Raw genomic sequence first — 12,597 nt, 5'->3', positions numbered from 1 at the left:
TTGGGAGCAAATTCAATTTGGGGTCATTTTTGACCCGCTAATGCACAATGTGTAACTTTTTTTTAATGCACTAGGAAGGTTAAATTAAAAATAATTCAAAAACAAGTAAATGGTAATATTTTTTGGTAACATAGCTTTTCTTTCCGATGGAGTTGGTTACCTGAATTACAGGATTTGGTCGGTAGGTATTAGGTATATGGATGGAGCTAGTTATAAAATGATATCACACCCAACAGTTAGTAGCAATGTAGCAATATACAAGTAGGGGAAACCGCCAAATGTTGAACGGCTAATTTTGTCGCCTATTGTTGAACTCCCATAAGAAATGCACGTGCGTTCAACAAGAGGCGAAGAAATTAGCCGTTCAACATTTGGCGAATTACCCTAATCAGGTTTACTACGATCTATTTATTAGTTTAAATTCAATCATAGGATGCTTTTCACGGCATACAAAAAAAAACAAGGCAGGCTCAGCACGTATGTAAACATTCAGTTTGAATGTAAACATGTGTCGTCATGCTTGATTTTGTACTTTAAGGTCACTCCTGACAGAATCCAAGTTTCAAAGTGCTCGCGTTTTCGGGGGCACACCACTCGATACGGAGGCGGCGGACAACTGTCATTTTTGTTGATTCAGCTTTGCTGCGTCGCAGCATGCGTGAAAAAATAAAAATGACAGTTGTGCGTTGCTTCCGTATCGAGTGGTGTGCCCCCGAAAACGCGAGCAGTTTAAATTTTGGATTCTGTCAGGAGTGACCTTAACATGTGGTGATAAAATATGCGTCACTCTTGAAGTGAAAACTTCAACTAGTATTCATAGGAGTCACTATAGAAATTTCTCCGTGAATTCTTTCAAAAATTACTCTAAACATCCATTCTATATTATTGAAAAGTTTTTCTCCGTTAATTCTTTAAAATATACCCATAAATTCTCATATTTCCTCGGTGATTTCATCAACAATTCACTTGGAACTATCCTTAGAAATATCCACGTCTCTTTTCCCAGAACTTCCACCAGAAAATCATTCAGAAATTTTTATATAAACTCCTCCCGTTATTCTCTCTGGAATTAATCCTGAAATTCCACCAAGATCTTTTCAGTATTTACTTCGAGGTAATTCCCTCCTTAGCCATGCGGTAAGATGCACGGCTACAAAGCAAGACCATGCTGAGGGTGGTTGGGTTCAATTCCCGGTGCCGGTCTAGACAATTTTCGGATTGGAAATTGTCTCGACTTCCCTGGGCATAAAAGTATCATCGTGTAAGCCTTATGATAAACGAATGCAGAAATGGTAACTTGGCTTAGGTATTACCGGCCAATTTTGGGTACCGAAAATACCGGTATTAGAGGCGGAATTTTCGGTATTTCAAATTTTGCTGCCAGTATAAAAAAATCTATAATGTTCACCTACATATATCAGCTTAACTTTCTGTAATCGCATATTTGTCCCATATAAACAGGACAAATATTTGATTTCAAGAAGTAAATACTCATCGAGCAAAAAATATAACGTACAAAGGCGTGCATGAGTAACTTTGCCCAAGTAAGCATCATTGACAACGTTCACGCTACAACAAAAATCGATCAACATCGTCATTAATCCTTCCTGTTGCTTCATTCTCTTAGGCATCTGTCAAACTGCGAATGACTTTTTCTTCAATGAACATTGTTGACAATTTTCCCGCAATGCATAAAATTGTGAATAAGGTACGAGCCGTAGTAGTTCTTTTCCGGAGATTAACTCAAGACAAAATTTTCAAAACGACTTATCTGCTTTTGTAAACAAAGATTCAAACGACGATTTGACGAATCTGATAGCTCTCCCACGCGAACCAACACCATCAATAGGTAGGTGAAGGTTTCCGCTACCTGTTGATGGTGTTGGTTTGCGTGGGAGAGCTATCAGATTTGTAAAATCGTCGTTTGAATCTTTGTTTACAAAAGCAGATAAGTCGTTTTGAAAATTTTGTCTTGAACTGTGAAAAACGATTTTCAGTTCTGAATTAGGAAAAGAATTTGAATTAGTGACTGATTCCAAGGCATGCTGAAATAACATGTTATCTATGCTCTAACGGATCCATGAGTTGAAGCCTTAATCAAAACTCAATTTCAGGCTCTCATAGATGATTAAAAATTTCTCCGCACTACAAAAAGCACGTGCTATCAAAGCATTTATCGCCACCACGGCATTCAAAAAACAAGGCTCACGTATGTAAACATTCAGTTTGAATGTAAACATGTGACGTTTACTTTTGTACTCCAACATGTGGCGATAAAATATGCGTCACATTCGAAGTGTCATTTTTCTAACGAGCCTACCTTGTTTTCTGTATACCGTGCATCGCCACAATCCATCACGTTGGCGCCAAATTTTCCAAAATATCAAAGTAGCTTTTCTGGAAGTATATTTTCCTTAATCAACTATCTGGCGTTTATTTTTTGTTAAGACCAAAAATAAGCGGAGGAGTAGATTTTTGTTATGCGCGGTACCATATCTCATCAAGCCACAGAAGTTTTCGCCACTTATTCGATGCTTTTAGGAAATTAATCCAAGAGATACTATTTAAATACGTCGATCTTTTTTGCTTTTTTGAATAACTCTGCTGCGATGCAATTAACCAGAAACAATTTTGGCATTTTCTTCGAGGCATCCAGAGCTACTTTGTTAAAGCAAGCGGACATGATCTTGAAGCATCTAATCATTCCTGATGCGATCGTTGAAATTGAGACCAACCTGACGATCGGTACGAAGAAGATTCCTCTATGTGTATTTTTTTTCTGGTTTTTATCGGTTAAAGAACAACTTGTGAAGAAACTGTAGCAAACAAAACACATGCGTTGCTGGTGGCAAAAAAAATATTTTAGTTACTAGATAAAGATTGTCGCTGTCGTCGCTGTCCGGAACATCTTTTGCTTGTGAGGATAGGGGAGCTAAATGTCAAAGAAGGAAAATCCATACGATTTGACAGCTTGGTACCCAACATGTTCCGGACAGCAGAACAAAGGGAACCGAAGCGACAATTTTTATCTAGTAACTAAAATATCTTTTGGTGACAAATACGTTGACGCCAGGATCCTTGCATGCAATCCGTAAGGAATTCTCCTACTATTAATTGGAAGGTATCAAGGGCAAGTATTTGACACTGATTTTTGACCGTTGGAACCATTCGTCCAACTTTGGTTAAACCAGAGAGCATTCTCAGTAGTTGACAACATTGCCAACAAAATCCAATGCGGAGTGGGAGATGAGTCGCTCAGTATGTAATGTCCACGTAAGTTTCGCTATGCCCAGCTGAGCTGATGCAATGATTTGAACATTTGAAGTTTGTCAACAAATATTGTGTTTCATCCTAAAGTTTAAAATTACAAAATTACATTTCTTCTAAAGCCTGAAATTTTCACAAAAACCGGTATTCTACCGGTATTACCGGCATTGACTCCACCAAATACCGAATACCGGTATTTGTCAAAAATGGTCAATACCAACCACCCTAATGTTTGACCGGGAATATGTTGAATACAAAGGGATCTAGCAGCCATGTTCCAAAGATTTTTCTCACGTCGCACTTTTTGGTCAGATAATAGCTCCACGCTAGCTGCAGTTGTGAGTAGACTGCCATCGAATGATTTAGGTTTAAAGACTTTATCGACAGATATCACCTCAACTTGGCTCGAGATTAATCGGTTTAAAAAAGCTGATCCTATCAAAAATTCATTATTAGAGTGAACATATAGCCATTTCGTTACAACTTACTAAAGATAAGGAAATCCAAAAGAAAGTTTTTTTTAAGTAATCTCTTTTTTAACATCTTCGAAAACAGTTTTTTTGTGTTATTTTTATACTTTTCTTAGTGTTATGTACTCATATAACTACGAATCATAATAAAGCTTCCTCCAAACATATCTCGCTTAACTTTTCAAAAAGACCTATGTAACATTTTTTTTCATGAATTAATTTAGCGCAATCAACAGAAAAACATGAAAGCTTTTGATTGCATTACTCAATTAATTCATAAAAAAAATACTTAGGTCCTTTTGAAAAGTTAAGCGAGATATCTTCCTGTAACACATCTTTAAAACAAACCTCCTATGAATGTCACTTAATTCATTGATGTTGGAAAGCATTAAAATACAACATTTCGTAAAAAAAATAGCCTCACATTTACAAAGACGATGATTTTATTACATATAGGCACGATTTCAAGATAAATGTGGGTCCTGTTGGTCCGTTGTGTACTATATCAAATAAAAATATGCTTAGAGTACAGAGCCTTCTATCGTTAAGTGGCCAGATTTTTCATGGGACAATCCGGGACACCTTAAGCATTATCTATTTTTAAAGTGTATCAAATCGCAACAAAAGCGATTCTCTCTTATCAACACCCAGTAAGGTAACTACTCGATTCCATAGCAATAAATAATACTATAAAATCCTTGGATTTAGCAAATGTTTGAAATAAGAAGATATTGTGGTTATGCTGTTAGCGGCGCCGATTGTCTGAGTGTATTGTGTAGTGAAGTAGTTGAAGGTGGGGAGACCTGGTCCCCTCTGTTTTACCAAGAACCAAAATAGTTTTGTTGTTGCGTATTTTTAGTATAGACAAATGATCTTTATGCATGCAATGATCAATGTTTTGATAGACAACCGCACAAGGTTATTAGTTTTGTGTAATTTCTCCCAACATCGATGATATAATTTTGAAACAGCACAAAGCTATAAATATACAATTTGGCCTGTACTAATAAAAAATATAAACATTTCTTCACAATTTTAGTATATTTTAGATTTTAAGTTATTCACTTAATATAAGGGCATTACGGATCATTGGGGATACAAAAATTTAGAATTTGTTTAATCCCCATATAAACATTTATTGACAAAATTTAAAACAATATAAATGTATTCTCAGGTGTCTGATTTTATGTAGATTGAAGAAATTTGACGGAGGGTTGGCTCGAAAAAATATTTCTTGACTAGATATCATAAAAGGGGGATCAAGCCTACCTGAATTCCAAGATTACAAGCACTGTTGGCTTCCCTACCAAAACTCGTTGATGAATACGCACAAAACTCGGAAAATCTATATATTTTGAAAAAGAAATATTTAAAAAATCAGAAAGCAATTAAGTCGAGTCAAGTACGAGACACTGAAAATGGCCTAACTGTTGAGGTCGAAATACGTATCTGTCAAAAATAAAGTAGTGGAATTAAATGGAATAGTACAAATTCGTCTTATGACAAGTAAGCAATTTCTATTTTTCTTTCTATTTTTATCAAACCAAGATCTTGGTATCAATTCTCCCGACAGAGAAAAGATGCTCAAGATTTTACACATTTTTGTTTATTCCATTTTTCAGATTCTGTAGCTAACTCAGATCCTTCGATCATTATTATGACCTAAACTTTTCAGAATATCTGATTCTGTAAATCCTTAATTCCCACATTCTCTAGACTCTCCAAGTTATTCAAAAGCTTCAGATTTCTAAGATTTCTGCGTTATCCAGAATATGACAAATCATATCAACTGTTATCATTCCTTCAGAAAGCCTAGATTCGTTGATACTTGTGGAAATTGCCCAGATTCTTGAAATTATTCAAACCTTCATTCTCCCAAAAACAGACCCTCTTGATTGCCCATGCTCCATCTTTCTTTTAATTATCTGTGTAAGATTTTCTAGACATTCCATTTCTTACGGATTCCATAGATTCTCAAGACTTTACGGAATTATCATGGAATGCGGGACATTTCCCGGGACGTCTGATAATGCGGGACAAGTCCGGACTGTCCCGCACAATCCGGGACATCTGGTCACTTTATTCTATCGAAATCCGGGCTTCTGGGTGGTGTTTTAAACATTCGATCACTTCTAAATAAACAAAAAAAAAAACAAAAAAAATCTTTCCGATTTTTTGCCTCGATAGTACGTACACTATAATAACGCAGGTGTACTATCGAGGTATGCCTGTATCAAGATTAACCTTCCTGTAGTGCCTAAAAAGACTTACACTTAGGTGTCCCGGGGCATATCGACCCGGATTTGACTTGACAACAGATAATAAAGTAAATTTATGTACCGTGGAGAATCAAATTTCGGACACACTCAAACTTCGGACGCTTCAATTCGTATGGGAAATTTTCTGAAATATTTCATCGAAATGTTTCGTCAAGGTGGGTAGGAAGGGCTAATAGTTTTAGCTTGTTTTAGCATAGTTACATTCTAATAAGATATGTTAAAATAATGCAACGAAATAATTAAAAGACAGCCTGTGCTGTGCAGTGAGAATTGTTTTTAATTATTCTTTCCGGCACTGTGTAATCAGGTGTCCGAAGTTTGAATCTTTGTGTCCGAAATATGAATCTAACCCCGCCGGTGTCCGAGGTTTGAATCAAACAGAAGCCGGACATTTTTATAATTTGCAAATATTCTTCGCCATATCTTGCACATATTAAATACGTAATTCAAAGATGAATACTTTACTTTATGATTGCAATGGTGGTTTAAACAGTGTGATTAATAATGTGAGTAAACAGGATGATTATATATCAGAAAGTGCTTAAGCGTCCGAAGTTTGAGTTTGCACGGTATTATCAACTGAAGGAATAGTTGTTAGAAATTATATATATTTTCATTCGAGAAAATTCTCTCGCATAAACCTAAGATGTTGTTGGATTTCATTTATTCGAATAGATCGGGCTACAAACATTTTGTTGAAACTCTGTTAAAGTCACATTCTTATGTATCTACACATCATCTGTTCTGCGCACTTTTATCAATACACTAAAATGGATTTAGACCTTTACTTATTTATGGTTAACAATCTTCACTACAAATAAAAAAAAATAAAATTAAAAAAACAACACAAGATTACAACTTTTATTAGTATCTTGATAACCATTTCGCCAAACAAACATTGATTAATTTTTGCCTCACAAAATACTATCTTCTATACCTACTAACGAATAAGAACTGAGCTTCAATTTGGATGCCACTTGTCTTTCGAGATTGAAGTTAAATCCAGTGGTGATATACTTATCATCGCGACGTGATTTAAGTGTCGGATCAGTTACCACATGCGACCACTCAAGCAAAACAAATCTATTTTTCTCATTCATAGCTGTATATCGGTAAAATTAGGGGATGACGAGAGCTTTTACAAAATTTATGAAAAAAAAAAAATAAAACCTAGGATTCACATCAGAAAATCTTCGAAAAGTGAATATTCAGTTTTTAAACTTGAAAAGTTCATTCTTCTCAGTTATATTTAAAAATTTACGAAATTGCGATCATACTTTAAGAAATATGTAACATATCAATGAAATATTAATTTTTGATCTGATCTCATGGCATCTATGTGTCAGTATGGATATGATCGCTAGTGGAAGTCTCAAATAAGTTGAAGAACAAAAAAAACAAGATGCGTACAGTATAAACAATTTTTGTGAATTTTATTTTATCTATTTTTTAATATGAGCTTGTTACTGAAAATTTCACTGATTTAAGATCACAATTTCTTATTCCATTCACTTCCGCTATAATGAGTATCATCATTTACGTAGTTTGTTTCATACTTGAAAGTCGCAAATAACACTGAAGATGTTTTCAAGTAAGTAACGAAATACGTATCTGTTGATACAAAGCGGAAGTGAATGGACAAATTTTCTATCAAATAAACATCTATTTATATTTATCTCCATTTTGCAAATTTATTTCTAAATGAATAGTAAGTTTTCAACCATCCGACCCCTCTTAGTTCTAAATCCTGTATACGAGCTTGATCGCTAGCGATCAGTAACCTTCCATAGATAGCTTATACTGATACCTTCATGCTTTTCGCCACTGAAAGTAGGCACCTGCTATTTATTATTAAATGTGCTACTTTTGGCTGCCATAAAATATAGTTTACATTTGAAGAAAAGCTGACATTTTTCTGCTTATATAAAATCCACATCGGAGGCTGGCATTTGCATTCGTTCGTAGTTTCCCGCTGAATAAACACTACCTGTCAGATTCACGATGGATCCAAAGTTCAATATTCTGTTAATTTTCTCTACGATCATGGTAATAATATATTAATTACAGGCACTAGCATTTTTCTAAGTTCAATTTCGTCTTTTTGCAGGTCACATTTTATGGCGTCCAATCAGAAGATCATATCGGAAATGTTTGCACCCATCCTGAGTTCACCTGTTTTAACGTCACACACTTTCAATACTGCCATAAATTCGAAAATAACACCTCCATAACTGTAACGGAGCCCATACTGTGCTCGGTAGGATCGTATTGTATTAGCGAAGGAGACTTCGAATGCAGCGGCTTGGGTGACCCACCACTAGTCGCATCGGTGAACGATCCCACGGTAGTTCCAGCCTACAAGTGCACCGAGGAAGGGATCTTTGCGGACAAGGACGATTGTCTCAGCTACTTCACCTGTGTTAAGGAGTCCGACGGTTTCAAAGTGACCCGCAACGGTTGCCTGTATGGTACTGCCTTTGACCCGGTACTGCAGCGTTGCACCAATGATCAAACGCCATGCTACAAGAACTTCAAGTGCACCAAAGATGGAAAGTTTGCGGACCCATCGGACCCCACCCACTACTATCTGTGCACGTGGAATGGGCTCGACTATCAAATTTATCACGTGAAGTGTGAAGACGGTAAAAAGTTCGATGAAGTTTCGGGAGAATGTAAATAATTATTGAAATCTCCGTTTTGGAAATGAAAGCTTAGGGCAAAGAATACGCGATTGATGTAAACATTATCACATATAGATTGGATTGCAAGCTAAAATGTCTACACTCTTTTCTTCAAAATTGACTATTTCCCTGAAAACTTGTTCACATTAAGGTTTCGGTTGTATTTTCACTGTAGACCGGCCCTGCATTACCCTCATCATTCACGGCTACTATGAAAAATAAAACTAAAATTAAACCCGGATGCTTTTGCGAGTTTAAGAAATAAATATATGGAAAGCAGGCAGATAAGTGAACGCATCAAAATCTGAATTTGGGAAGCCACAAGGCTGTAGGTGTTCATCAACAGATGCCTGCTGTACTTAATTTATTCCTGGCGGCCTCACAACTGAATCTCAAACTTCTTCAATGTTTTCGCGGAAGATTGTTCAAAATGTAGATTTTAACAAAAAAATCTTGATCGGAGTTTTTAAGGAATTTCTTTGGGTTTTGGTTTTCCACATAATTTTCTTTTATTTTCCATAGAAGTTCTTGGGAAATTTAATTGGCCGAAAGCGACATTGAACAAAATTCCATCATCTCTTTATTTTTAAGGCGATACTGGCCTTTACGCCTAAATTCTTCTAGCCAAATTCCATTTAGCCGAGCCAAAGTGAACGTTTATCTGAACCAACAATAGGTCGAAAATGGTTTGACCGAAAATGCAATTTGACCGAAAGGAACATTCGGCTGTACTGGTAATTTGATTGAAACAGTTGTTTGCCCTTACAGGTTATTTGACTGAAAATGCCGTTCGGCCGAAAAAGTCGTTAGACCGAATAGTTGATTCAAATGTAGGGGAAGGACCGTCAATACGCCCCTCCAAGCAAATCTATTGATTTAATGGTGATTTCATCCGAAATAGTGTAATTTCGAAGTGTTTATCAATAATCTAGCATATCAGTCATTATATGGTCCAACAATTTTTAAGAAAAACCAACAATATTACAAGAAAACGATTTTATTCCAAAATAGTGCATTTTCATTTAAAATGAACGACGCTGGGCAATATGCGCCACCCAAAAATGATAATCAAAATATTCCAATATTTTTCACTGAAATAGTCACACTCTTTTGCAAAAGATTAGTGTCAGTCTTATACTTTAAGGTAGTCAGTAATTTAGACTAATTAAAAAAGGAGAAAATATTTGTTGTATAAGAAGAAAAAGCATTGTTGACGTAAACACCGAAATTGCATTGGAAAGAGCCAAAAAAACATTTTATTTTTAAAGAATTAAACACAGAGATATGATAAGGTTTTTTGTGTAAGCATAATTTGGCTAAATAATTTAAATGACTACAGTGCCACTAGCGATCTAGTACTTTTGCTTCTACTGACCGAATAGATCATTGGACCAAAACAACCAATTTGGTAATAATGCTAATTTGGCAGAAAGATTAAATGTCCATGGTTGTTCTGAATCATTTTGGAAAATGGCATGTTCTGCAAAAAGTAGATTTGATCTCTTAATTTTTTTTTTGCCAAAAAGTCTTTTAACCGAATAGGTCATTTGCCAGAAAATGCCGTTTGACCGAAAGGATTGTTTTGCAGAAAGGACATTTTCGGGCCAAATGGCCATTCCTACCAAACGGCATTTTTGGTCAAATGATCTATTCGGTCTAACATTTTTTCGCTCAAATTACCAGTTCAGTCGACTGTCTCTTTTCGGCCAAAATACATTTTCGGTCAAACCATTTTTGACCTGATAACAGTTTCGGATATACGTTTAATACGGTTTAATAATATTTGGTTAGATGACTTTTGGCTTTAAGGCTATTATCGACTCAATAAGTAGAGAGACTACAAAATTTCGTCTGGTAGTCGTTTGACCAGTTACCAGTTCAGCCGTATTTTGATTTCAGTCAATTTAATTTCTTGCTTTGCGATTTGGGCGTAACTTATTTTGAAAACAAACATTGCTTCATAGATTCCGGAGAATGCTAGCGTTTTCATCCCAAAACTCATTCCCTTATCTGGTAGAGGAAAGCTTAATCTGTCGTATCCATACCATGGTTTCCTCATAAAATGCATGTTTTAGCAGGAATTCGCCATCCAATGTTTGTTTACAAAATAAGTTACGCCCAAATCGCAAATCGGTCCCGAGTTGTTAGATAACTGCAACATGTTTACGTTTCAGTTAGCGAATGTCGTTCGATAACTGCAATGCTTTCTAAACATCAAACGGTTGTCAGTCGACGTCAGATGCAATTGAAGTGCACCTGATTGTACAGCGTAATGCAGCTATCATCGACTTTGACATCGTTTTGAAGTTCAGCTGACCGATAACTGCAAAACTGTTGTAACTATCGAATTGCAATTAAAAAGCATTGCAGTTATCGAACGTCTACTGTCCAAAGAATTTCTCGTAGAAATCCAAAGATTTATTCAATAAATTCTGAGCAATTTTACGTTGAAATCCAAAGATTTTCTTACTGAGATCTGCATTTTGAACAATTATTCGCGGAATTTCTAAAGAACTTTCTGTTTTACCGTTGCACTATGGTCCAGGATACAGATTTACGCGGAAAGATGCATTTTACGCCAAAAATGTATTTTTCAGAAAAAACTGTTGTTCTACAAAATTGTTCGAAATAGTAAGGCCATCATTATGGTTCTACCAAAAAATAGGGTGGCCCATCATATAAAAAATATAGAAAATATTTTTTTTACTTCTCGGAATATTGACATGTTATGTTCTACAAAGTTGTAGCGTAGCTTATTTCAATCAATTTTGCTATAAAAACTTTTTCTGTAGCACTTAAGTTGGTTGATTTAGAGCAATTTTACCTAATTGGATAGGGGTGTGCCTCAAAAAAACAGTATTTTTGATTTACTTTTTTTGTTTTAGATTTCTCAAAAAAGTCGTCTTTAGGTGACTTTTAGAGCTCAAAAAATGTAACTTTTGATGGGTAAATATGCTCAATATCTTTTTCCGATCAAAAGTTATAATTGTTTTTCTGTCAAAATTACATTTTTTTCATAAGTTGATATCTCCGGTTAGGGCAGACCAAAAAAATATATTTACACGGCATTTGAAAGAGAAATTAATATTCTTTATTATGTCAAAAAATTGGGGATATGTTATTTATTTTTATTTCAAGTTTTATCAATTTTACTAAAATCATGTTTTTTCAAATAAATTGATATAACTCGACAACGGAAGAAGATACAGACGATATTCTTATAAAAAGATATTTTAGTTACTAGATAAAGATTGTCGCTTCGGTTCCCTTTGTTCTGCTGTCCGAAACATGTTGGGTACCAAGCTGTCAAATCGTATGGATTTTCCTTCTTTGACATTTAGCTCCCCTATCCTCGCCAGCAAAAGATGTTCCGGACAGCGACGACAGCGACAATTTTTATCTAGTAACTAAAATATATTTTTTCTTATAGCACAACACGCGTTTTGAAAAGCCCCAAAAGTCTTCAGAAGATGACATTCGTGAGAAATGAAAAATAAAAAATCTACAGCTTTAACACTTTTTATAACTTTTATCATTATCATCGTATTGCAAGATTTACGAGAAAATATTTTCGGTCTGAAGCATACTTTTAAAAAACAAAATTTGTTCTACAAAGTTATTCTGGATACTTGGGCCCTTATTATAGAGTTACCGAAAAATAGGGTGAACCATTTTATAAAAATGTTAATTTTTTTTTTATTTTGCCGAAAATTGACATACAATTTTCTACAAAGTTGTAGCGCAGCTTTTTCCAATCAACTTTGCTATATAAACTTTTTATGTAGCTCTTAAGCTCACTTGTTTAGAGTAATTTTACTTACCAGGATTAGGGTGTCCCTCAAAAAACAATATTTATGATCTGCTCATTTAATTTTTTATTTTTCACGGATGTCACCTTCT

The 12,597-nt window shown here is 35.2% G+C and overlaps 2 protein-coding genes across 2 annotated transcripts in view; one reads left to right on the top strand and one right to left on the bottom strand.

The window, feature by feature from the left end:
* The window catches only part of LOC134209656 (breast cancer anti-estrogen resistance protein 1), a 461,209-nt gene that overhangs the window by 361,891 nt on the left and 86,721 nt on the right, over positions 1–12,597 (bottom strand). The gene's annotated exons all lie outside the window — the stretch shown is intronic.
* Positions 7,977–9,160, top strand: LOC134214649 (uncharacterized). Its single transcript, XM_062693971.1, has 2 exons — positions 7,977–8,062; positions 8,124–9,160. The coding sequence occupies exons 1-2, from the start codon at positions 8,018–8,020 to the stop codon at positions 8,694–8,696; spliced, it is 618 nt and encodes a 205-aa protein (XP_062549955.1). The 5' UTR covers positions 7,977–8,017; the 3' UTR covers positions 8,697–9,160.

Source organism: Armigeres subalbatus, chromosome 2 (assembly GCF_024139115.2).
Source record: "Armigeres subalbatus isolate Guangzhou_Male chromosome 2, GZ_Asu_2, whole genome shotgun sequence".
In the NCBI taxonomy this organism is placed as follows: Eukaryota; Metazoa; Arthropoda; class Insecta; order Diptera; family Culicidae; genus Armigeres; species Armigeres subalbatus.
The sequence above is the reverse complement of the archived record's forward strand: the minus strand, read 5'-3'. Positions and strand labels throughout refer to the sequence as shown.

Excerpts from the sequence above, each read along its gene's own strand:
- LOC134214649 (XM_062693971.1), top strand. The coding sequence starts at position 8,018 with ATGGATCCAAAGTTCAATATTCTGTTAATTTTCTCTACGATCATG. Across the intron at positions 8,063-8,123 it reads TAATTTTCTCTACGATCATG|GTCACATTTTATGGCGTCCA; the intron begins GTAATAATATAT and ends GTCTTTTTGCAG.